General features: G+C 38.8%; 1 protein-coding gene across 5 annotated transcripts in view; it reads left to right on the top strand.

Moving 5' to 3' along the window:
• Nucleotides 1–23,515, top strand: part of LOC133551558 (disks large homolog 4-like) — a 195,420-nt gene that overhangs the window by 140,097 nt on the left and 31,808 nt on the right. For all 5 annotated transcript variants that reach the window (XM_061898383.1, XM_061898380.1, XM_061898379.1 and 2 more), the window contains exons 4-8: nt 17,889–17,942; nt 18,419–18,469; nt 20,573–20,697; nt 22,693–22,862; nt 23,008–23,144. In XM_061898383.1, coding sequence (XP_061754367.1) covers nt 17,889–17,942; nt 18,419–18,469; nt 20,573–20,697; nt 22,693–22,862; nt 23,008–23,144 — 537 coding nt within the window. The remainder of the gene's footprint in view (nt 1–17,888; nt 17,943–18,418; nt 18,470–20,572; nt 20,698–22,692; nt 22,863–23,007; nt 23,145–23,515) is intronic.

The raw sequence follows: 23,515 nt of genomic DNA, 5'->3' as shown, positions 1-23,515 counted from the left end.
CCTTGCCATCATACCTGGGGGTTTTCACCGAGGGCGGGGCGACATTTTCCGTCCTGACGGCTGCTGGCTCTCCACCTGCGGCACGTCCAGCTCCGAGACGGGCGGAGGAGCTGAACCCGGCATCAGCGGCCATCTGAGCAGTCGTTCTCCTCACCCTCTCTCTCTCAGCCGCATCCCAGCCTCCGACAGCGCCGTATCGCTCCGGCACCCCGGCTCCCTCCTCCCGCTTCACTTTTTTTTGTACTCCATTTCTCACCGGAGTGTGGACGCTGTGTCCTCCGTCCTTCTGTGTCCACACGTATGTAACGGTGGTGTGTAGCGTCCCTTTTCTCTTCTCACCGTCTTTTTTTTCTTCTGACACCAGTGTAGCGTTTCCACAGAAACCAGTTGAGAGGCGTAGTACACTTGCTGTCTTTATTGTTGGACACGTAACAGGCTACTGTGGGGGGTAATCACCGCCAAAGGCACATTTATATATCTCTCTAGTATTGCTAAACTTATCTCTCGTGCGTCTGTCTCTCCCGCTCTAAAACCTCCGACCTCTTCACTTCCGCATCCCAACATCACAGCACTCTCCCTCCTATTCCCTCACCCAATCACAGGCAACCCCCAGCATGCAACTCTGAACATGTTGCCTTCACTGGCACTCTGTAAACTTCAGTGTCATAGAACAGTACATGAAACTAAGTACGTGAAAGTTGACACATTAACATTAACATCTCCCCTTAACTCAACCCGTTACAGTATGCATTGATGCTGCAAAGTGTGATTTATCCACATACTCTATTGCAGTGGTCCCCAACCACCGGGCCGCAAAAGAATTGTTTATTCATTTTTATTTGAAATAAAAAATGTAAATTTAATTTTTTATTTTTTTTTATAAAATCAACATAAAAAACACAATATACACTTACAATTAGTGCACCAACCACAAAAACCTCCCTTTTTCATGACAAAGAAGAAAAAAAAAAGGATTCCTTCCCCCTCCACACCCCCGCCCGGGCCGCGGGACAAATTATTAAGCGTTGACCGGTCCGCGGATACAAACAGGTTGGAGGCCACTGCTCAATTGCACACACACAAAGAAATGTGTTATTACTAATTAATAGCTGCAGCCCCAATTTTAATCCATTACTGTCTCAGCCCTAAGTTTCATTGTCATATTGACCAAAGCAGATGACCGGCCTCATACACACTGTAAATAATGTATTTTTTACTAGAAGAAACGTCATAGTGTCATATCCCTAATGTACATTGTACGCTGTATTATCCTGCATTTATCAATAATTAAAGTCTTAAGGTGAATTATTTGTGCATTTCTGTGGCCAAAATTGCCAATTTTCAGGGAGAAAAACATTTTTGGGGTATTTTTTTTGGGTTCTAAAATGTTCCTAAATTTGCAAGGTTTTGACTTTGGAATCTTGAATATCTTATATATCGTATAAATATGAATAAATTACAGTAATACCTTTCTGACAATATTAAACATTTAAAACTGAGCGCTATTATGTTATGAAGGGGAGAACTCATTAATTTCACTATAGGTCTTTGTGACAGTTTTTTTTAAACACAATGGAGGTGTTCAACTACAAACGCCACAACATGCGGTCAGTACTACACCTGCAGAGCTGCTAGCGAAAACCAGCATGCAGCTTTTTTATGTTACACCCTGTCTGTTCTTATGAAAAGAAAGGCAAATCAGTTTGGATCCTTTTCTGTGCAAAACATCCTCAAAGAAGACTGTCAACCCCTTCCAGATGTGTCTGACATGCATCTCTAATTCCTGCCTTCTATATCGTTCCCCCAAGAGCTCTCTATTATATCATCCCCTCCTCTGCTCTGTACTCTTGTCTGCCCTGTATCTGCTGTCTGTCTATCTTCATTTTCCACGTCCTTTTTACTGTTCTTTAATAAATGTTTAAAGATGTCCCTGCAGCTTCAGTGTAATTACTGTGTGGCAGCAGTCCAAGTCCTCTGGGAAGGAGGTTAGAAGTATGCATGCAAAAAGAAGAGGGGGGGAGTGCTTCTTATGCTGTATGACTGACAGAAGTTAGATAGAGAGGGCCTTTCAGTTAGAAGGGGGTGACAAAACGAAAAAGGTAAGACTGAGGGGTTTTATCTAACAAAATTAGAATGTTGGCTGACAGCTTGTCCTTCTGCATGTCCTTACATAAGTATGATCAATAGCTTTGTCGCTGCGTGTACTGTAAATAATTTATTTCATGCCTGTCAACCAATAGACCATACGGACAAAAGTATATGGCCATGCGATCTCTGCATCTATACAAATATAAACTGGGACAAAATGTAGTTGATATTTATATTTGGTCACTAATGCAGGCTCAAAAATGTCTTTTTGAGTTCATCCCAATCTTGTTTGATAGGGTTGCGGTCAGGGCGCTCAAGTTCTTCCACACCAAAACCATCCAAGTAAGCTAGTTAAAATTTTATTTTAATCATGCTGTATCAAAAAATTGTTTTCTGAACTGTTCTCACAATGCAGAGAATTATCAAAAATGCCTTTGGTAAGATAAATGTTAAATATTTAGAGGGAAATATGCATCGGGTATAACACTGATTAATTAATTCGTAACTTCATCAGACACTATATAGTGTACTGTAGCTACTTTCTAAATTAATATTGCATATCATATATGGACCTGATTGTCTCACTGTGAAGCCAATTTGAATTAAATCACAACAATCATGAATAATTTAAATGTAGTAAAACGTATTGTAGTATATTAAAGTGATTGCCCAGAGTTGGAAAGAAGTATCGACTATATATTTTAATAATTGCACTCACTCACACATGCACACGCACACATATACATATATATATATATATATATATATATATATATATATATATATATATATATATATATATATATATATATATATATATACAGCACGGTGGTAGAGGGGTTAGTGCATCTGCCTCACAATACGAAGGTCCTGAGTAGTCTTGGGTTCAATCCCGGGCTAGGGATCTTTCTGTGTGGAGTTTGCATGTTCTCCCCGTGACTGCGTGGGTTCCCTCCGGGTACTCCGGCTTCCTCCCACCTCCAAGGACATGCACCTGGGTATAAGTTGATTGGCAACACTAAATTTGCCCTAGTGTTTGAATGTTGTCTGTCAATAAAGTAATATTTATCTATCTATCTATCTATCTATCTATCTATCTATCCATCTATCTATCTATCTATCTATCCATCTATCTATCTATCTATCGATCTATCTATCTATCTATCTGTGTTGGCCCTGTGATGAGGTGGCGACTTGTCCAGGATGTAACGTGCCTTCCGCCTGATTGTAGCTGAGATAGGCTCCAGCGCGACCCTGAAGGGAATAAGCGGTAGAAAATAGATGGATGGAAGTATATATATATATATATATATATATATATATATATATATCTCATAGGCATCCATCCGTCAGTAGTGAGAATGGGTTGCGCCTGGGGGAGTTCATTCTTTCTTGCAGCGGCGGCTGTTGCTGTACTCCCTTTTGGGTGGAGGCTGGAGTGACCTCTCCGTGGCGCAAATCTTGGGTTGCCTAGACATCAAGATCCCGCTCTCGGCTGTGTCGATGTGGCCCAGAGGAAAGCAAGGCAATACATCTGGCATCGGCTTGGCTGCAGGAGCTGCCGGCGGGGGGTCAACAATGACACGCAGTCGCCTCAGAGGCTCCACTCCTGATTTTCTGTCTGGGTTTTCTCCCGTAGCCTTTCCTTCTCCCAAAGGTACCACAAGGCAGCGGGTGGGGGAGATGACAACTATTTGACCCATAGATGGGGCAGTGGCTTGAGGATGCCAGCGCGTGTCCACACACCGGTGGGCCTGCACACCTCGTCTCTGGGGCCCACTGCTGTTCCGAGATCCCCTACAGTTTAGCCTGGGGCCGCGAGGTCCCAGTTACCATGTGTGGCCAAGGGGAGGCACTGTAGGAGTCTCGGTGGTGGAGAAGCTATGTACCGGCAAGAGGAGGCAAACGCGTTCGGCTCCTCTTTTCACCCCCCCGTAAGGAGGGCTAGCCGGTGGCAGTAGCTGAAAGCAGACAGTAGCAGGCAGAAGCAGCATGCAACATGTGCTAACTACAAGCACTTCTACGCAGTGCTAATGCACTGACGCATCACACACACCCTTTTTCACAAACAACACAAACAACACATTTACAGTATATATATATATATATATATATATATATATATATATATATATATATATATACATATATATATATATATATATATATATATATATATATATATATATATATATATATATATATATATATATATATATTAGGGGTGTGGGAAAAAATCATTTTGAATATGTTGTGCGATTCAGAATCGATTCTCATTTTTTAAAAATCTAAATTTTTTTTTATTTTTTTTTTTTAATCAATCCAACAAAACAATACACACCAATACCATAACAATGCAATCCTATTCCAAAACCAAACCTGACCCAGCAACACTCAGAACTGCAATAAACAGAGCAATTGAGAGAAGACACAAACACGACACAGAACAAACCAAAAGTAATGAAACAAAATTGAATATTATCAACAACAGTATCAATAGTAGTTATAATTTCAGCATAGCAGTGATTAAAAATACCTCACTAACATTATCATTAGACATTTATAAAAATTAAAAAAAGAACAATAGTGTCACAGTGGCTTACACTTGCATCGCATCTCATAAGCTTGACAACACACTGTGTCCAATGTTTTCACAAAGATAAAATAAGTCAGATTTTTGGTTCGTTTAATAGTTAAATCAAATTTACATTATTGCAATCATTTTATAAAACATTGTCCTTTACAATTATAAAAGCTTTTTAAAAAATCTACTACTCTGCTAGTATGTCAGCAGACTGGGGTAGATCCTGCTGAAATCCTATGTATTGAATAAATATAGAATCCTTTTACATGCGTAAAAAATCGTTTTTGAATCGAGAATCTTGTTAAATTGAAAAAAATATATTGATTTTGAATCGAATACTTTGTATGATCGCATTGATTTTGTCTTAAAGTCCAGTTTAGAGAGTATTTAATCTTGGATACAGCATATAATCCTCCATATTGGCACAAACATTCATTTAATTCAATTTCATTCCAAGAAATTAAACAATATGTTTGCAGTTGACAAAAAACACCCACGAACACTGGCTTATTTTAATAAAAATGTCATGTTTTTTATAAATACAGTTAAAAAAAAGAAAAGAAAAAATGCTGGCTTCCGCTAGAGAGACCTGTGTCTGCTAGCTTGAACGCCCCCACTTCTCCCAGTGTGGCGAGTCAGAGTTCTGCTGAGGCATTGAACTGCAAGTTGATAATATATTGCCCCCTACTTTGAGACAGAGGTACTTGCTGCCTCAAAACCTGCCTTTTCCATATGGCAACAAGCATGCGCCCGCTCGCACGCACACCCAATACACACTGTGTGTAGCCTTGGAGGCACCGCCTGTGTCTGCCTCACTTCTCATCTGCTGCATTGTTTTGTTTAGGAAACATGGAATTTCTGCAATTTTGACCATGAAAATTATCAAAATATACAGGAACCACACCAACATCAGATAGAAAACATAAACCAAAAGAGAAATATTAAAATTTATTTTAATTTATTACTTCATTTTGGAACATCTCATGGTTAAGCCACCTGGCGGCAGGCGAGGCACTCACCTCCCCGACAGCACGTCACATACATATGTATATATATATATATATATATATATATATATATATATATATATATATATATATACATAGATATATATATATATATATATATATATATATATATACATATATATATATATATACATAGATATACACTTTTCTTTTATTCCCTCACATCACTTCTTCCCCGAAGTGAAAAACTGTCAACTAAGCCAAGATGGCTGTCGTGCATAAATCAGCGTGCACAGTTCCTCAGTACGCAAAAGACCTCGATCTTCCTGCAAAAAGCAGATACGAGTAAAAAATCTGACAATGCAATGGAATAATTCCCTATACTTTTCTTAAAAAGATTTGTCGAATGATATCATATGTTATTTGTCGGTGGAGTTCCAGACGTGTTGAACTAGATTGTGCCACGACGTCATTCTGACACGACAAAACAGATAAAAATCTGGAAACGCGTAGAGGTCTCCAACTTCTTTGTGTGTAACTCAGTCAAGGATATAGCTATGAAGGCTTTCCCGGATAAATACGCATTATTTTTGCTTGGGTAAGGTGGCATTTCATTTAAATTTGCGTTTTGCGAGGACCAACCATGTGAACAAAGGAGCGTCCACAGTACGACACCTGTGACTGCATAACCATTTAAAAAACTAACCATTTTGAATCAACACCATATTTAACTTTTGCCTGTCATATGTCCTCTGACACATTTGTGTACAGAATAAACAAGAGGGGAAATGTAGAAGAACCTTTTTTGACAAAGTAACATTGACTTTCTGGTTTATGTTTGTTAAAAATTTAAATACAAACAATATCCAGATAAAATTTTAATTGGAAACAGTAAGTGAGTAAAGTATATGAAAAATATATCAAACAAACCTTTAACGAAGTGGTCACTGAAACTTGTGCCTCAACTTTGCTCCCTTATACTGGAGTGCGTGCCACCTTTTGTCGTTGTCTTTCACAAAATTTTGCACCCTTTTGCCTTTTTAATTACCTCTCGAGGAGATGTGAATAACTGTTTATTTTTTTTGCGGTTTAAACGGTTCGTAAAGCCGAAAACAACGCAAGCATAGGGGCTAAATGTAGCATAGGCTAAATATATATACAGTATACTATATATATATATATATATATATATATATGTATATATATATATATATATATATATATATATATATATATATATATACATATATATATATATATATATATATATATATATATATATATATATATATATATATTCATCCATCCATCTTCTTCCGCTTATCCGAGGTTGGGTCCCGGGGGCAGCAGCCTAAGCAGGGAAGCCCAGACTTCCCTCTCCCCAGCCACTTTGTCCAGCTCTTTCCGGGGGATCCCGAGGCGTTCCCAACGTGTCCTGGGTCTTCCCCGGGGCCTCCTACCGGTTGGACGTGCCCTAAACACCTTCCAAGGGTTCCTGACCAGATGCCCGAACCACATCATCTGGCTCCTCTCGATGTAGAGGAGTAGCGGCTTTACTTTGAGTTCCTCCCGGATGGCAGAGCTTCTCACCCTTTCTCTAAGGGAGAGCCCCGCCACCCAGTGGGGGAAAATAATTATGTCCGCTTGTACCCGTGATCTTGTCCTTTCGGTCATGACCCAAAGCTCATGACCACAGGTGAAGATGGGAACGTAGATCGACTGGTAAATTGAAAGGCTTGCCTTCCAGCTCAGCTCCTTTACCACAAAGGATCGATACAGCGTCCGCATTACTAAAGATGCCGCACCGATCCGCCTGTAAATCTCGCGATCCACTCTTCCATCACTCGTGAACAAGACTCCGAGGTACTTAAACTCCTCCACTTGGGGCAGGGTCTCCTCCCCAACCCGGAGATGGCACTCCACCCTTTTCCGGGAGAGAACCATGGACTCAGACGTGGAGGGGCTGATTCTCATTCCATTCGCTTCACACTCGGCTGCGAACCGATTCCAGTGAGAGCTGAAGATCCCGGTCAGATGAAGCCATCAGGACCACATAATCTGCAAAAAGCAGAGACCTAATCCCACGGCAACCAAACAGGAACCACTCAACGCCTTGACTGCGCCTAGAAATTCTGTCCATAAAAGTTATGAACAGAATCGGTGACAAAGGACAGCCTTGGCGGAGTCCAACCATCACTGAAAATGTGTTCGACTTACTGCCGGCAATGTGGACCAAGCTCTGGCACTGATCGTACAGGGAGCGGACCGCCACAATAAGATACCCCATACTCTCTGAGCACTCCCCACAGGACTTCCCGAGGGACACGGTGGAATGCCTTCTCCAAGTCCACAAAGCACATGCAGACGGGTTGGGCAAACCCCCATGCACCCTCAAGGACCCTGTATGTATGTGTGTGTGTGTGTGTGTGTGTATATATATATATATATATATATATATATATATATATATATATATATATATATATATATATATATATATATGTATATATATATATGTGTATATATATATATATATATACACATATATATATATATATATATATATATATATATATATATATATGTGTGTGTGTGTGTGTGTGTGTGTGTGTGTGTGTGTGTGTGTGTATATTTTAAAAAGTTGAGTATTACAGTGCTTTTGAGCGGCGCCTTCTTGCTTTGTTGGCATGGAAAATTGTAACATACCTAGAGGCAGTCCGCCTCGAGTGCTTAACTGCTTGTTTCCAGGCCAAGTGCTTGAAACAGAGTTTGCAACCAGACGTGACGTCACGCGCAACACAAGTTTTAATATATGGCATTGTTTAATTTTTACATGAATCGGTACCGGTGGTACGGACGGACTTCAGTCACCTCTATATGAAAGCACCACAGTTGTTGCACATTGCTATTTTTAATATTTTAGCGTTTTATCATGTTTTTTTTATTACAAACCCCGTTTCCATATGAATTGGGAAATTGTGTTAGATGTAAATATAAACAGAATACAATGATTTTCAACCCATATTCAGTTGAATATGCTACAAAGACAACATATTTGATGTTCAAACTGATAAAGATTTTCTTTTTGCAAATAATCAATTACTTTAGAATTTAATGCCAGCAACATGTGACAGAGAAGTTGGGAAAGGTGGCAATAAATACTGATAAAGTTGTGGAATGCTCATCAAAAACGTATTTGGAATACCCCACAGGTGTGCAGGGTAATTGGAAACAGGTGGGTGCCATGATTGGGTATGAAAACAGCTTCCCAAAAAATGCTCAGTCTTTCACAAGAAAGGATGGGGCGAGGTACACCCCTTTGTCCACAACTGCGTGAGCAAATAGTCAAACAGTTTAAGAACAACGTTTCTCAAAGTGCAATTGCAAGAAATTTAAGGCTTTCAACATCTATGGTCCATAATATCATCAAAAGGTTCAGAGAATCTGGAGAAATCACTCCACGTAAGCTGCACAGCCGGAAACCAACATTAAATGACCGTGACCTTCGATCCCTTAGACGGCACTGTATCAAAAACCGACATCCTTCTCGAAAGGATATCACCACATGGGCTCAGGAACACTTCAGAAAACCACTGTCACTAAATACACTTTGTCGCTACATCTGTAAGTGCAAGTTAAAGCTCTACTATGCAAAGCGAAAGCCATTTATCAACAACATCCAGAAACGCTGCCGGCTTCTCTGGGCCCGAGATCATCTAAGATGGGCTGATGCAAAGTGGAAAAGTGTTCTGTGGTCTGACGAGTCCAAATTTCTAATAGTTTTTGGAAATATCCGACATCGTGTCATCCAGACCAAAGGGGAAGCGAACCATCCAGATTATTATCGACTCAAAGTTCAAAAGCCAGCATCTGTGATGGTATGGGGGTGCATTAGTGCACAAGGCATGGGTGAAGGCACCATTAATACTGAAAGGTACATACAGGTTTTTGAACAACATATGCTGCCTTTTTCATTGACGCCCCTGCTTATTTCAGCAAGACAATGCCAAGCCATATTTAGCACGTGTTACAACAGCGTGGCTTCATAAAAAAGAGTGCGAGTACTTTCCTGGCCCGCCTACAGTCTAGACCTGTCTCCCATCGAAAATGTGTGGCACATTATGAAGCGTAAAATACAACAGCGGAGACCCCGGACTGTTGAACAACTGAAGCTCTACATAAAACCAGAATGGGAAAGAATTCCACTTTCAAAGATTCAACAATTAGTTTCTTTAGTTCCCAAACATTTATTGACTGTTGTTAAAATAAAAGGTGATGTAACAGAGTGGTGAACATGCCCTTTCCCAACTACTTTGGCACGTGTTGCAGCCATGAAATTCTAAGTTAATTATTATTTGCAAAAAAAATTAAGTTTATGAGTTTGAACATCAAATATATTGTCTTTTTAGTGCATTCAATTGAATATGGGTTGAAAATTATTTGCAAATCATTGTATTCCGTTATTTACATCTAACACAATTTACCAACTCATATGGAAACAGGGTTTGTACTTTATTGATTCAGGGTTCATAAAAACCCTGGATCTAATGAGCTTCCACTTTTTACATTGACTCAAAGTCAACATAGGACTTGCAGGCCTTTTCTCACAGCTAAGTTGTCCCTCCAAGTTCAGTCACCGCATAAATTCTCCCCCTCTTGCATCACCACTGTAGCCATTATATGGTAAGACAGGCAAGAAATTGCCATCAAACTGCAGTCCTTGCTCTTCTTTGCCTCAGCACCAGAGGATGGGAGGGGTAACGTACAGTATAGCTGCGGAAAACCTGAACTGCATTTCTCAGCGTGCAGCAATAGAAAGACATCGCTATCCCAAACCGCTGTAATGGATGATGGAGAACGTGAGGGATTAGTGGCTCTTTCCCCCCACCCCCTCACTCTAGATGGGTGACTTCTTAAGACGGGACGACTAGGACTCGGATAATAACCAACCGTATCAGGGATGGGAAATTTGTAAAGCTCAAGCTGTTGGTTTGGGGGATAAAGATGAAGTCTCAATCATGAAACAGCAATAAAGAGGACGGCACTAACTGGGCCATGCTTATTACTGATGTTCATGTTCCCTCTAAAGCTTTGTTGAATCAAGTTGTTGAAGATGGACAATAGAAATATATCATTCTTCTGAATCCAAACAATGTGGATGCTACATGGACCAATGCTAAGGAAATTTGATTTTTCATTAGGGCTTATTTTTGTAAGAAAGCACCTTGTGGGGATCATTTTTGTGAGCTAAAAAGATGGGCTGCCAGCTGCTCAACAATGTGCCGAAACACAAAAATCAACTAAGCCGCAAGTGGGTAAGTTTGGTTTATGTTTTACTGTGGTTGAATTTTTTTTTTGACTAAAATACTTCTGCCCGAATGCTTCTGAGATAGGCTCTAGCACCCCCCACAACCTCAAAAGGGACAAGCGGTAGAAAATGGATGGATGGCTATTGGGTTATACAATTCTAAAGCTCTTCAACTATTAGCCATAAAAACTATTTGTTTTATAAATCCACCCAATTTCCTCCTACAGTATATTGGCCAGGGGAACGTATCAAGTCACTTACATAGAGTACCGGCTAATAATTCAAGAAAGTATGTTTTTATTTCAAAGTTATTTTGATGACAATAGCTCATAGTTAATATGCAGCTTAGTGGATGATATTTATTTTATAATTTTTATATTCATGAAAGTATGGAAAAGCTGATGGTGTTTTTGATAGAGAAGCAGCTAGAAGGAAATATCGTTGAAGTCTTCTGTAGATTATTATTACATTATTTGATAGAACTACTGTAGTTGTTTGTAGTACATTATATTGTGTTGTTTTTCATACAAGATAGTTTCTAAAAGGCGTGTTACATGTTAAAATGATGCTGTTATGGAGTGTCGAGCACCGATTAAATGGATTTTAATTCATTTCAATGGCCAATTTTGATTTGAGATACAAGTGTTTTGAGTAGGAGTTTTGTCATAGAACCAATTAAGCTGGTAAGTTCGTACTACTGCAGTTTATTAAAGGGAAACATTATCACAATTTCAAAAGGGTTAAAAACAATAAAAATCAGTTCCCAGTGGCTTGTTGTATTTTTTGAAGTTTTTTCCTAAATGTTACCAGTCCCGGAATATCCCTAAAAAAAGCTTTGAAGTGCTTGATTTTTGCTATTTGCGATGCGACTATCCATTTCCCTGTGACGTCATACAGTGATGCCAATGTAAACAAACAATGGCAGATACCACAGCAAGATATAGCGACATTAGCTCGGATTCAGACTCGGATTTCAGCTGTTTAAGCGATTCAACAGATTACGCATGTATTGAAACTGATGGTTGGAGTATGAAAGTATTGAAGAAGAAACTGAAGCTATTGAGCGAATAGCTATTGACGCTATTCATAGCCATAGCATGGCCGAATAGCTGCGTTAGCATCACCGGTAAAATGTGCGGACCAAACAATCAGTGTTTTTTTCGCATTAAATGTGGGTGGAAGGAAACGTAATATAGTTGCAAATGCATCTGCAGGTTATCCATACATCTCTGTGCCATGTCTGCTGGCCGGTAAATAGCATGTTAGCGTCGATTAGCGTAGCATGTTAGCATCGATTAGCTGGCAGTCACGCTGCAACCAAATATGTCTGATTAGCACATAAGTCAACATCAACAAAACTCATCTTTGTGATTTCGTTGACTTTATAGTTGCAAATGCATCTGCAGGTTATCCATACATTTCTGTGCCATGTCTGTCATCGCCGGTATAATGTGGAGACACTTTGGTACATTCAATGGGGGTCTGGCGGCAGACACTTTCGCATCTACGGTGCAACTTTAATCCCTCCCTGTTAGTGTTGTTACACCCTCCGACAACACACCGACGAGGCATGATGTCTTCAAGGTTCCAAAAAATAGTCGCAAAAACGGAAAATAACAGAGCTGAGACCCGGTGTTTGTAATGTGTTGAAAATGAAAATGGCGGCTGTATTACCTCGGAGACATCATGTTCTGACGTCATCACCAAATGAGCGATAAACAGAAAGGCGTTTAATTCGCCAAAATTCACCCATTTAGAGTTCGGAAATTGGTTAAAAAAATATATGGTCTTTTTTCTGCACCATCAAGGTATATATTGACGCTTACATAGGTCTGGTGATAATGTACCCCTTTAATGTTGCATTCAAATCTGTCTGTAAATTACCTTTTGCTCAATGTTCTAATTTGTAAAGATGCACGTGTGTTCTGTAGCTTTTACTCCTGATTGTTCCACAGTACATTCAGCACTTTACCTTCAACCTTACAGATGCAGGGTCTGCCCTGTGCAGACCACTGTAAAACATGTTGGTATCGGGCAAAATAAAACATCATTATCGCCACCTCGTTTCACTATGTTTTTTCATGGAATAAAACAGCATTTATTTGAGGTATGGTGTTCATTTTCAGGCATGTAGACCACACAGCGACTGAGTAAGTGAGTCAGGGCATCCATTAAAGCGGAAGCCACTAATTAAGGAAATACTGTATATCACAGGGGCTCTGAACAATGAACTGTGAGTTAAACTGTAATTATGTATAAAATACAGTTATGTATGTTTAATATTCCCTTATCTGAAAGTTTTAGATGTGGCTGTGTAGTGTGTACACATTAATGCACGCTGCCACCCTTTTTAGCACTCTACATACAGCATTTAATAAGCATGCTAACAAATGGGAAATCTGCTAAATCTGACATCCAAATTAACCTTAGTCTTGCCATGCACTTGTACAGTATAGCTTTATCAAATTGTCAAAAAGGATGACCCGACTGGCCTGGTACACGCAAGTGGACTAATAATTAGAATATAAAAAGGCCTCACACACATGCGCACGCACATCTTCTCATTTCCATGCATATACCAGTGTTGATGTAAGTCTGTGATGCAATTATCTGACTCATATGAGTCCAACTGAAAAAAAAACACAGGCAATGAGGGACTCTATGTGAGGAGAGCTGGACAGACATTTTAAGTGGAGTTCATAAGTCTTATTTGTGCCAGACGCAGCCTTATTCAATGCAAGCTAATATATCATAGCTACTATACCAAAGTCCGGCTGGCTAAGATATATGACGGAATATCGGTTTTATGCGATCATTGTCAACAGTCTCCAGCTAACTTAATAAATATGTTTTGGCATTGCCCGTCCTTGTGCAGGTACTGTACTGAAATTTTAATATTTTGTCTCATGTATTTGGCAAAAAGATCGAAATGAACCCTAGTCTAAACGGTCTATTTGGGTTAAGCCATCTGCCATCCATCCATCTTCTTCCGCTTATCCGAGGTCGAGTCGCGGGGGCAGCAGCCTAAGCAGGGAAGCATCTGTCATCTTTTTAGCAAATCCCATTGAAAATTGGTAGCATTTACTACTTTGCTGTCTCGAAACCTCATTGTGCTAAATTTGAAGGCTGTAGTGCCTTTCCTGTAGTTCCTGCTGGATTAAATATATTCTTTATTTCCTTAAATAGGAGAAAATTAGGCTGAGATTGAACGGTTGTTCTGTGAAGTTTTAGGAAGTATAGGAGAGTTTCCTAAAATATGTAAAAGAGACTGATCTCAAATTTAACAGCCATTGAAAGGTAATTGAAAGGTAGATAATTGATGAGTATTTTGTCTGCTTTTGTGTACTGCTGCACCCTGTTGGGGACATTCAGGAATGCATTTGTTTGTGGCTGTCAATATTTGCCTGTTCGTATTTGACCAATGCAAGTTTTTTTTTCTTTCTTTTCTTTTTTGTATTTATATTTTATAAATAATTGTTGTGGGTCACCTGTTTGGGGGAGGTAAAATGAACATTTGACAGGTGAATAATTGTTTTTCTGGACTGTGTAAATTAAAAATCCAATAAACAAATGAGAAAGAGAAAAACAAGCCAACACAAGCATACTTCCCATGATGGGTATGTGCGTAATTGTTGCAGTATTTCATTGAGCGTTGGAAAGGGGGGAACCATTAACTTGTTGACTATTTAATGGGCTTCCCAACTGTGATGTGTGCAGTTATGCATTAAATCCCCTCTCTGAAGTGTCGTTTGAGGTTAATCTTGCACAGGTTCTAACAAGATCACATGAGCAGGGAGGAGACACTCCCCATAGGTGATGGATGTTGTTATTAGCGTTCATCTTGCCTTTTAAAAACCATCTGGCTTTCTGTATGTTGCTGTGGAAATAACACATCCACGTCTGCAGGAGAATGTGAATTAAAAAAAAAACACTTACAGTGTTGTTGAAGTACAGATTCTCTGTGAAACTCCCCTGCCTACACACTGTTATATATCTGTTGTTGGCTATACTCGTCATTTCAGCCTGTAGATAAGTTTGACGTAATGTTCAACAGTGGTCTGCTGGAAGCAGCTACCCATTGAAGCTATGCACAGCTGCTGGTTTTATGGTGGAGTGAGCATTTTGAGGAGGCGGCGAGAGACTTCATGTTTTTTTACGTTTTGTATGGAGCAATTTCAAGTTGCTAGATTATGACATTTATCATCAATTTGGGGTTAACAGCAGCAGCAAACCTCAAGTTAATGATTTTAGATTGGGCTTTTTACCACCTTTGTTTGTCATGCAAATGCAGAAAAACGTGAATCATAACTTTAATTAGAAGTACCTCATATGCTAGGTCCAGTGTGGCCATTGTACAGGTAAGCACTCAAAGTGGAATATTTGCCAGCAATATTCGCATCAGCGTGTGATCCCTGCAGAGCTCAGGTGCAAATCTAAGCCTTGCAGCAACCTACGAATGGCAATTAGGGTGCAAATATGTTGTACTACCAAAAAAAAAACGAACCCATAATTCAGTGGACAGAATGCCGATCAATTTGATGAGAAGAGGCTGGCTAAAAAGTATACAATCAGTGTAAAATGTTACTATTGTTTTTTGGGTACTATTTGAGAAGATAGTCAAAATGTGATATACATGTACAGTGTCTAAATAAAAACATGGGATGAGCCGATTGATCGACGACCGATAAGTATCAGGCTATTTTCATAAGAGAGTGCGTGTTTACCATTGCCACTTAATGCCTTTTAATGCCGATAACAATTGTACTATATCTTAGTCCCCCGGCTGACAAAGTATTAACTAGTTAAGTATCTCCATAAACAGTGTGGAGAAGCTCCCATAGGTTAATAATAATCACCTCCATTACTGAAAATAAACTGCATATTTTAAGTATCCTACATAAATTTGTCAATGGAGGATGAAGTTAAACATGTTACAAACAGAGAACAAGCCAGGAGCAGTCATGCAAATGCTAAGCTAACCACTAAGCTAGCTTAGTCAAATAGGTGCTTAGTAAACTTGAAGAGGTTTGGATGGAATTGCGTTACGGCAAAAAGAAAGAAGCTTTTAACAGGAAATGAATAAATGGATTAGAGTTAGACAGATGATAATATGTGAGCACTCTTTGAGAGAAAAAAGAGCATAATTTTTTATCGGTGAATTTTACAATTGGTCACGTCAAAAACCTTCTTGCTGGCTACTAATAAATACTGTAGAACTACAATCGGTTTGGAACTAACAATGTTCGGATTGTAATAATATAAATATGATTATCAGCAATGTAGACAGGTGTCAACGTTGTGGCTCGGAAAACGAAGGGAGGTGACAACAAGTAAGCTAGCGAGATGGTTAGCTAACTCGAAAGCTTGCTTCCGGGATGCTGAGATCGTCTCCCCATTCGGCATCTCATTGCGGCCTTTAGGCAAGAGGAACAGCGAGTACCTGAGTTTGGGGCAAGCGTTCAACAAATTTTGTTTGGATCACATTTTTATGATACTTCACTAAAAAAAAAAAACGCAGAAGTGATATTGTGAGGCGAAGATGTATATTTATAAAGGAGATATCCGTGTTTTTCTGGACAATTCACATTCCTGAATATAACAACAACTGAACATAAAAGGGCAAATCGATGCATAAATTGGTGGTGTCAATACCAAAAGGTAGTATCAGTATATTATCAAAACTAGAGTGTTTTTGTTAATGTTCTTTCTGGATACAGTAGGACTTAAAAAAGGGTATAAATATTTAAAAATGATTAGTACATGGCAGTTTTTGATTTATTTTAGTTACTGTGTACTATTGATTTTGCTTTGCTTAAACAATTGTATTTAATAAAAGAGAATAAGGAACCTAATTTAAATATTGTGGTGATATGGTTGAACTGTCAATAATACTCATGTATACATTGATTGGTATCAGTATTGCTATCGGCCGATCTCACCCATGGATGACCGGAATCGGCAGCCTAGATCTCTGATCGTAACACTTGTACCAGTATATTTTTTTTGATCCAAGACGAATATTTGAGTTTGTGATATGAAGTTCTTAAATGAGCGTATGCGCAGTGTTGGGTGCAAGGTTACAAGTGTTGTATGTTGAGTAATACTTTAAATCAATAGATTGATGCTTCTCAAAGTGTAAAACTGCATTATATCAATCATAATCTCAGTCTGAACCTATTGTGAATGAAGTTTTGGACCAATATTCTTTAATTTATTTAGAGCACCAATGAATGCTAAGTAGTGAGTTACATGTTTATATTTGTCCAGATGGCTTTATACAATGGAGTTTAAAAAAAAGTGTCATATTAATATGCCTGTGTCACGATCAGTTTTATTGAAACCGAGAGCTATGTTTTGTTTGATTCATGTTGTGTGTTCTAAGAGATATCTGGTCAGAGAAGGTCAATGAGCAGATTTATATGCCGCTGCTCTCCGAGCACTAAAAATGCATGCCACCTTTGACATGATAATAAGCTGGGAGCATACATGCAAGAGTGGAGTGGGTTCATAATAGTAGGTTTATATCCTCAAACACATATCAAGGGTGTATTCTAAAAAGAATGTGTGACATAGTAAGGAATATAAGAAAACACCATGCATGCTCTTCAACTACTGCAATTAATTTACATGTTACATGCTGTTGGTGAAAAACGGATGGGACGCTCAGCCTCTCTAATAAAAGGTGGACGAGCATTATAGTTCGCATGAATTATTTCTGTGGCTGTCGTGAAAACACAATAGCAAACCGGATATTAACCATTATACTGTAGCAACATGACAACCATATCAAAAATGAAGAAAAGCATTATCACTACTAAGGGGAAACCAATGGCCATCAGTCTTGGTTGTGATGGTGAGTTTACTGGATGTGACGCTGACAGCTGCCTAGTTTGTGCTGCTATTACATAATGTCATGTACATTTCTGCTTTCTGCCTATAGGGAAATAGTCCGCCTGTGGTAGTGAACACGGACACACTGGATGGATCGCCATATGTAAGGATCATGTCTCTTCTCTACTAATATGACTCAGTCTCAGCTGATAGCATTACCGTTACTAAAACTGTTGCCTAATGACAGCCAGGTCACTTAACTAATGTTGGGAAGAACAAAGTGAAACACAAAAAGGCATTTTGAGGATTAAAATAATGGGGATTTTGAGAGAAAGGCTTTCCACCGACTGCTATTTTTGTAAGGACTACACACTGAGAAAAGTTGTTTTCTAGGTCAGACTCAAGTTCCTTCAATTCCATCTTCCGCAGGGATGTCATTAATTGTGGAGGTAATGCTAATGACTGGATACGTTGTTCAGCCAAAAGGCAAACTGGACCAAAGAAAGAACAATGTGGCTATTCATCAATCGAGTGCCTTACTAGTCCCACCACTCGTGTTATAATTACCAAGGATGATTTTAGAAATTCTACCACACCCTTGTCTGTTGAAAGTCAGTTAATTCATGTTTATCTTGGCAGGTGAATGGAACAGAAGGGGAAATCGAGTATGAAGAAATTACACTGGAGAGAGTAAGTACATTGAACTAAATTACATGATTACTCAAGCTGATTATTCAGCTTGTTGTTTGTTTCTGTCTTTACAAGTCATTCTAATGAAGCTACAAACTGATTTTCCGGTGCAGACATTGTCCGTGCTTTCCTTCCTTAAAATGGGACCTATGACGATTTTAACTTTTTCGTGGTTTAGATCAGTGGTTCTCAACCTTTTTTCAGTGAGGTACCCCGTGTGAACATTTTTTTAATTCAAGTACCACCTAATCAGAGCAAAGCATTTTTGTTTGAAAAAAAGAGATCAAGTAAAATACAGCACTATGTCATCAGTTTCTGATTTATTAAATTGTATAACAGTGCAAAATATTGCTCATTTGTAGTGGTCTTTCTTGAACTATTTGGAAAAAAGATATAAAAATAACTAAAAACTTGTTGGAAAAATAAACAAGTGATTCAATTATAAATAAAGATGTCTACACATAGAAGTAATCATCAACTTAAAGTGCCCTCTTTGGGGATTGTAAAAGAGATCCATCTGGATTCATTTCTTCACAAAAAATAAATGTCATGCTACAATATTTATGTAGCATGACCACAAAAAAATCTAGCTGTCAACACTGAATATTGCATTGTTGCATTTCTTGTCACAGTTTATTAACTTACATTAATATTTTGTTGAAGTATTATTCATTAAATATATTTATTAGGGCTGTGAATCTTTGGGTGTCCCACGATTCGATTCAATATCGATTCTTGGGGTCACAATTCGATAATATATTGATTTTTTTTTTCGATTCGATTCGATTTTCGATTCAAAAACAATTTTTTTTTCCCCAATTTAAAATGATTCTGTATTCATTCAATACATTGGATTTCAGCAGGATCTACCACAGTCTGCTGACATGCAAGCAGAATAGTAGATTTGTGTAAAAAGCTTTCATAATTGACAATGTTTTATCAACTGATTGAAATAATGTAAATTTGTTTTAACTATTAAACGAACCAAAAATATGACTTATTTTATCTTTGTGAAATTATTGGACACAGTGTGTTGTCAAGCTTATGAGATGCGATACAAGTGTAAGCCACTGTGACACTATTGTTCTTTTTTTTTTAATTTTTATAAATGTCTAATGATAATGTCAATGAGGGATTTTTAATCACTGCTATGCTGAAATTATAACTAATATTGATACTGTTGATGATATTAATTTTTGTTTCAATACTTTTGGTTTGTTCTGTGTCATGTTTGTGTCTCTTCAATTGCTCTTTTTATTGCAGTTCTGAGTGTTGCTGGGTCAGGTTTGGTTTTGGAATTGGATTGCATTGTTATGGTATTGATGTGTTGTGGTTTGTTGCATTGATTAAAAAAAAAAAAAGATTAAAAATAAAATCGATTTTTTTTTAATCAGAATCGATTCTGAATCGCACAACATAAACGATTCGATTCGTATTCAAATCGATTTTTTCCCACACCTCTAATATTTATAAAGAATTTTTGGTATTTTTAGAATATTTAAAAAAAATCTCACATACCCCTTGGCATACCTTCAAATACCCCCAGGTGTAGGCGTACCCCCTTTTGAGAACCACTGAATCCAATACATACTGATACTATGTATTGGATATGCTATTGCGTAAAACCCCACAAACAGAGGCATCAAAAACTGCGTGTAAGCTCACGCCAAAATGCATTAACCTTATGATTTGACGCTTTGACAGTATTTAACAGCATGCAGTATCCAACATTGTAATATTTATTAGTCAGAAACTCCAAAAATCATCACGCTTTAGCCCGTCCATGACAGAAATAAAGAAATATATATTTTCCAAACCTGCTAAGGTATAATGTTGGTTATTTTCAAAGACAAATTTACTAGATGTTTATATTGTGGAGTGGTAGACGATGCCACACAATCTGAAACTAAGGAGATGCTTGCTGTGCTGGACTTGCAAAACTTTTCACGTTATTGTATATTCCAACCCTTCTGAATAACAGTGAATAGAAGCCATGATAAATGCATGTTCCTTACTATTTCAATGCGCTTCCAGAAGCCTCACTCAAATGCCTCTAGCGGAATGAATTATTCACTGTGTTTTTGCTTGTAATTGCTACTGCAGGGGAACTCAGGCCTGGGCTTCAGCATAGCTGGGGGAACCGACAATCCCCACGTGGGCGATGACCCGAGCATCTTTATCACCAAAATCATACCTGGAGGAGCAGCGGCTCAGGATGGGCGCCTTAGGTAACAAACATACACATCCACTTTTGTACGGAAGGTTACTAACATTGCTCTAAAAAGTTATTCTGATAAAATAAGAAAATAAATGAAACTTGGACATGACAAGGTTTTTTCAAATATTGAAAACAAACCATGGCTGCCAGTTTCTGAAAAGATCCTTTTAATGTTATTAGTCCTGACAGTACTTGTTTTTGGCAGCTTTGATCAACCATTTGTGTTAAATGGTGATATCGAGTATAACCATTTAGATCAGATTGTATTGCATCGCCATTGATGTATGACAACACAACAGATTACTGCATCTGTGTGAAATCAGTTTACATTGATTTTTAAAATACGAACAGTGTTCACTGAATGCTTTTTTTTCATAGTGGAAGATCAGAAACTTCCCATTTTTCTGAATGCGGCATAATCGCCACCGTTTCCCTCGAGAGCCTTGTTTCACAAACGTTTTGCTGCCATCAGCAAATAGTTGAATCTGACAAAAAAAATTAACAGACTAAAATGGCATGGCCATGAAATCAATTTCTAGTACTCGAATGGAAAAGAGTGATGAGTGACCCATTCAGGGCAGGTTCTTGGAGGCAGGCAACGTGTACATTGTAAAATAGATAGTAAATCCAAATTTGAAATAGTCTTTCTAGTGCAGATAGGCAGACATTTGATAACGTTTGTCATTAACTAAACTATGTGCAGCTGCCATTGTTTTTTAATATTTGGATACTGAAAGCTGGGAAAATTAGCACCATTTTACAAGGTTGTGTATCACTTCAATTTGTGGCTCACAAGCCAAATGTGGCTTGTGAAGTTAGTTAGACCAGCCCGTGAGTTTAGTGCAAACCTTTGGAAGAATTGGGACATATTTGAAGCATATTCGTGTCAACCGGCAGGTTTCGGTGAAAAAGTAGCTTCTTACCGGAGATCAGCGGAACTTCTGTCGTGCTGCTGCTGCCGTGACTAATTCCCTCAGAGACTGGCGTCAAGACACCCGTGGACAGACCCCTCCGACTATCAAGTACTATATAATCTTACTAAAACACTAGCAACACAATAGAAAGATAAGGGATTTCCCAGAATTATCCTAGTAAATGTGTCTGAAAACATCTGAATCGCTCACAATACAATCGTCTTTTTTTTAACGTTATTTAAAAAACTTTTTTTTTCTAGTCCTTCGCTATCAATATCCTCAGCCCCAAATCTTTTATCCCCGCTCAAATTAAAGGGGGAATTGTCGTTTTCTTGGTCCAAAAAGCTCTTTTTGTTGTAGGCTCCCATTATAAACAATGTGAAGATGTGAGGAGCCCTACACGGGTGACGTCATCGTCTGCGACTTCCAGTAAAGGCAAGGCTTTTTTATTAGCGACCAAAGTTGCGAACTTTATCGTGGATGTTCTCTACTAAATCCTTTCAGCAAAAATATGGCAATATCGCAAAATGATCAAGTATGACACATAGAATGAACCTGCTATCCCCGTTTAAATAAGAAAATCTCATTTTAGTAGGCCTTTAAATGAAAAGTAGCAACCATAGAGTGATCCCTAATTCTAATTGCTTTTTTTTTTCAATCATTCGCTCCTCACAAGCTCCGGAATTTGCATGCACGTTGTGCAGCCCGTAAGCAGGTATTTTTCCTATCATTCGAAATCGGAACCAACATTCGATTAATCGTCCAGCCCTGCCAGAAAGGCATGTGTGTGTTGTAAAATAATGTTAGGATCATGTTTAATATTTGGGTTTAGGGGGCCCCATGACAGGGCCCGCCCCGGCTCTGACTTGTTCCACCCCCGGTTCTCACACACCTTAAAAGCTGCCACTCATGCAGCTCAATGTGCTCTTCACAACTGGGAAGTCAGGACAAGGCCAGAGTGTTATGTACAAATGGGATATATTTCATTTCCGACTGTAACCTTAGAAAACGGATGGATTTGGGAGGAAAAATGTGAATACATGTCATGTTTCTCTGCTTTAACCTTACGCCTTATTTCTTCCCTTGGTTAGTGTGAACGACTGCATACTATTTGTGAATGATGTTGACGTGAGGGAGGTGACGCACAGCCAGGCAGTGGAAGCTTTAAAGGAAGCAGGTGCTATCGTCCGGCTCTACGTTCTCCGCCGGAAGCCGGCAGCGGAGAAAATTACTGAGCTCAAGCTTATCAAAGGGCCTAAAGGTACATGGAAGCGTGTATGGTGCTGATACTTTTGTGTGGGTTTGAGGACGCCTTCTATGTAGCCTAACTGTACTTTCTGCATTCAGAAACGTTTGTGGTATTTACCAATACCTCTTTGAATCCCTCCCCTGTCTCCTGTTTTCAGGTTTAGGTTTCAGTATTGCTGGAGGAGTCGGAAACCAGCACATACCAGGGGATAACAGCATTTATGTCACCAAGATCATCGAAGGCGGTGCAGCACATAAAGATGGACGTCTGCAGATTGGGGATAAGATTTTAGCGGTCAGTCACTCATTTGACATCCATGTAACCAATTCAGCAACTTTCGCACAGTCCCTCATATTGCTCACAGGCTTGACTCACGCATTAAGAGTCAAGATAAACTACAGATGCAATTTCTATGGCCTGACATTACATTCATAAATATGTTAACAGTAGCGTGGGATGGGATTGGTGCCGAGCAGCATTGCGTTGCTGCCATCTGCTGGAGAGGGAAGGGTCTACACAGCAAAAGTTAAAAATGTTGTCTCTTGCAACACTTAAAGTGAAATATTTTTTATGAGGGTAAATATTTAATCATTGTAATTTAAATTAAAAAAAATGCCTACAAATGTATTTTTGTTCTATGGCTAGATCACGTGTCAAACTCAAGG

The sequence above is a fragment of the Nerophis ophidion genome, linkage group LG04 (genome assembly GCF_033978795.1).
Source record: "Nerophis ophidion isolate RoL-2023_Sa linkage group LG04, RoL_Noph_v1.0, whole genome shotgun sequence".
NCBI lineage: Eukaryota > Metazoa > Chordata > Actinopteri > Syngnathiformes > Syngnathidae > Nerophis > Nerophis ophidion.
This window is presented reverse-complemented; position numbering and strand designations above follow the sequence as displayed.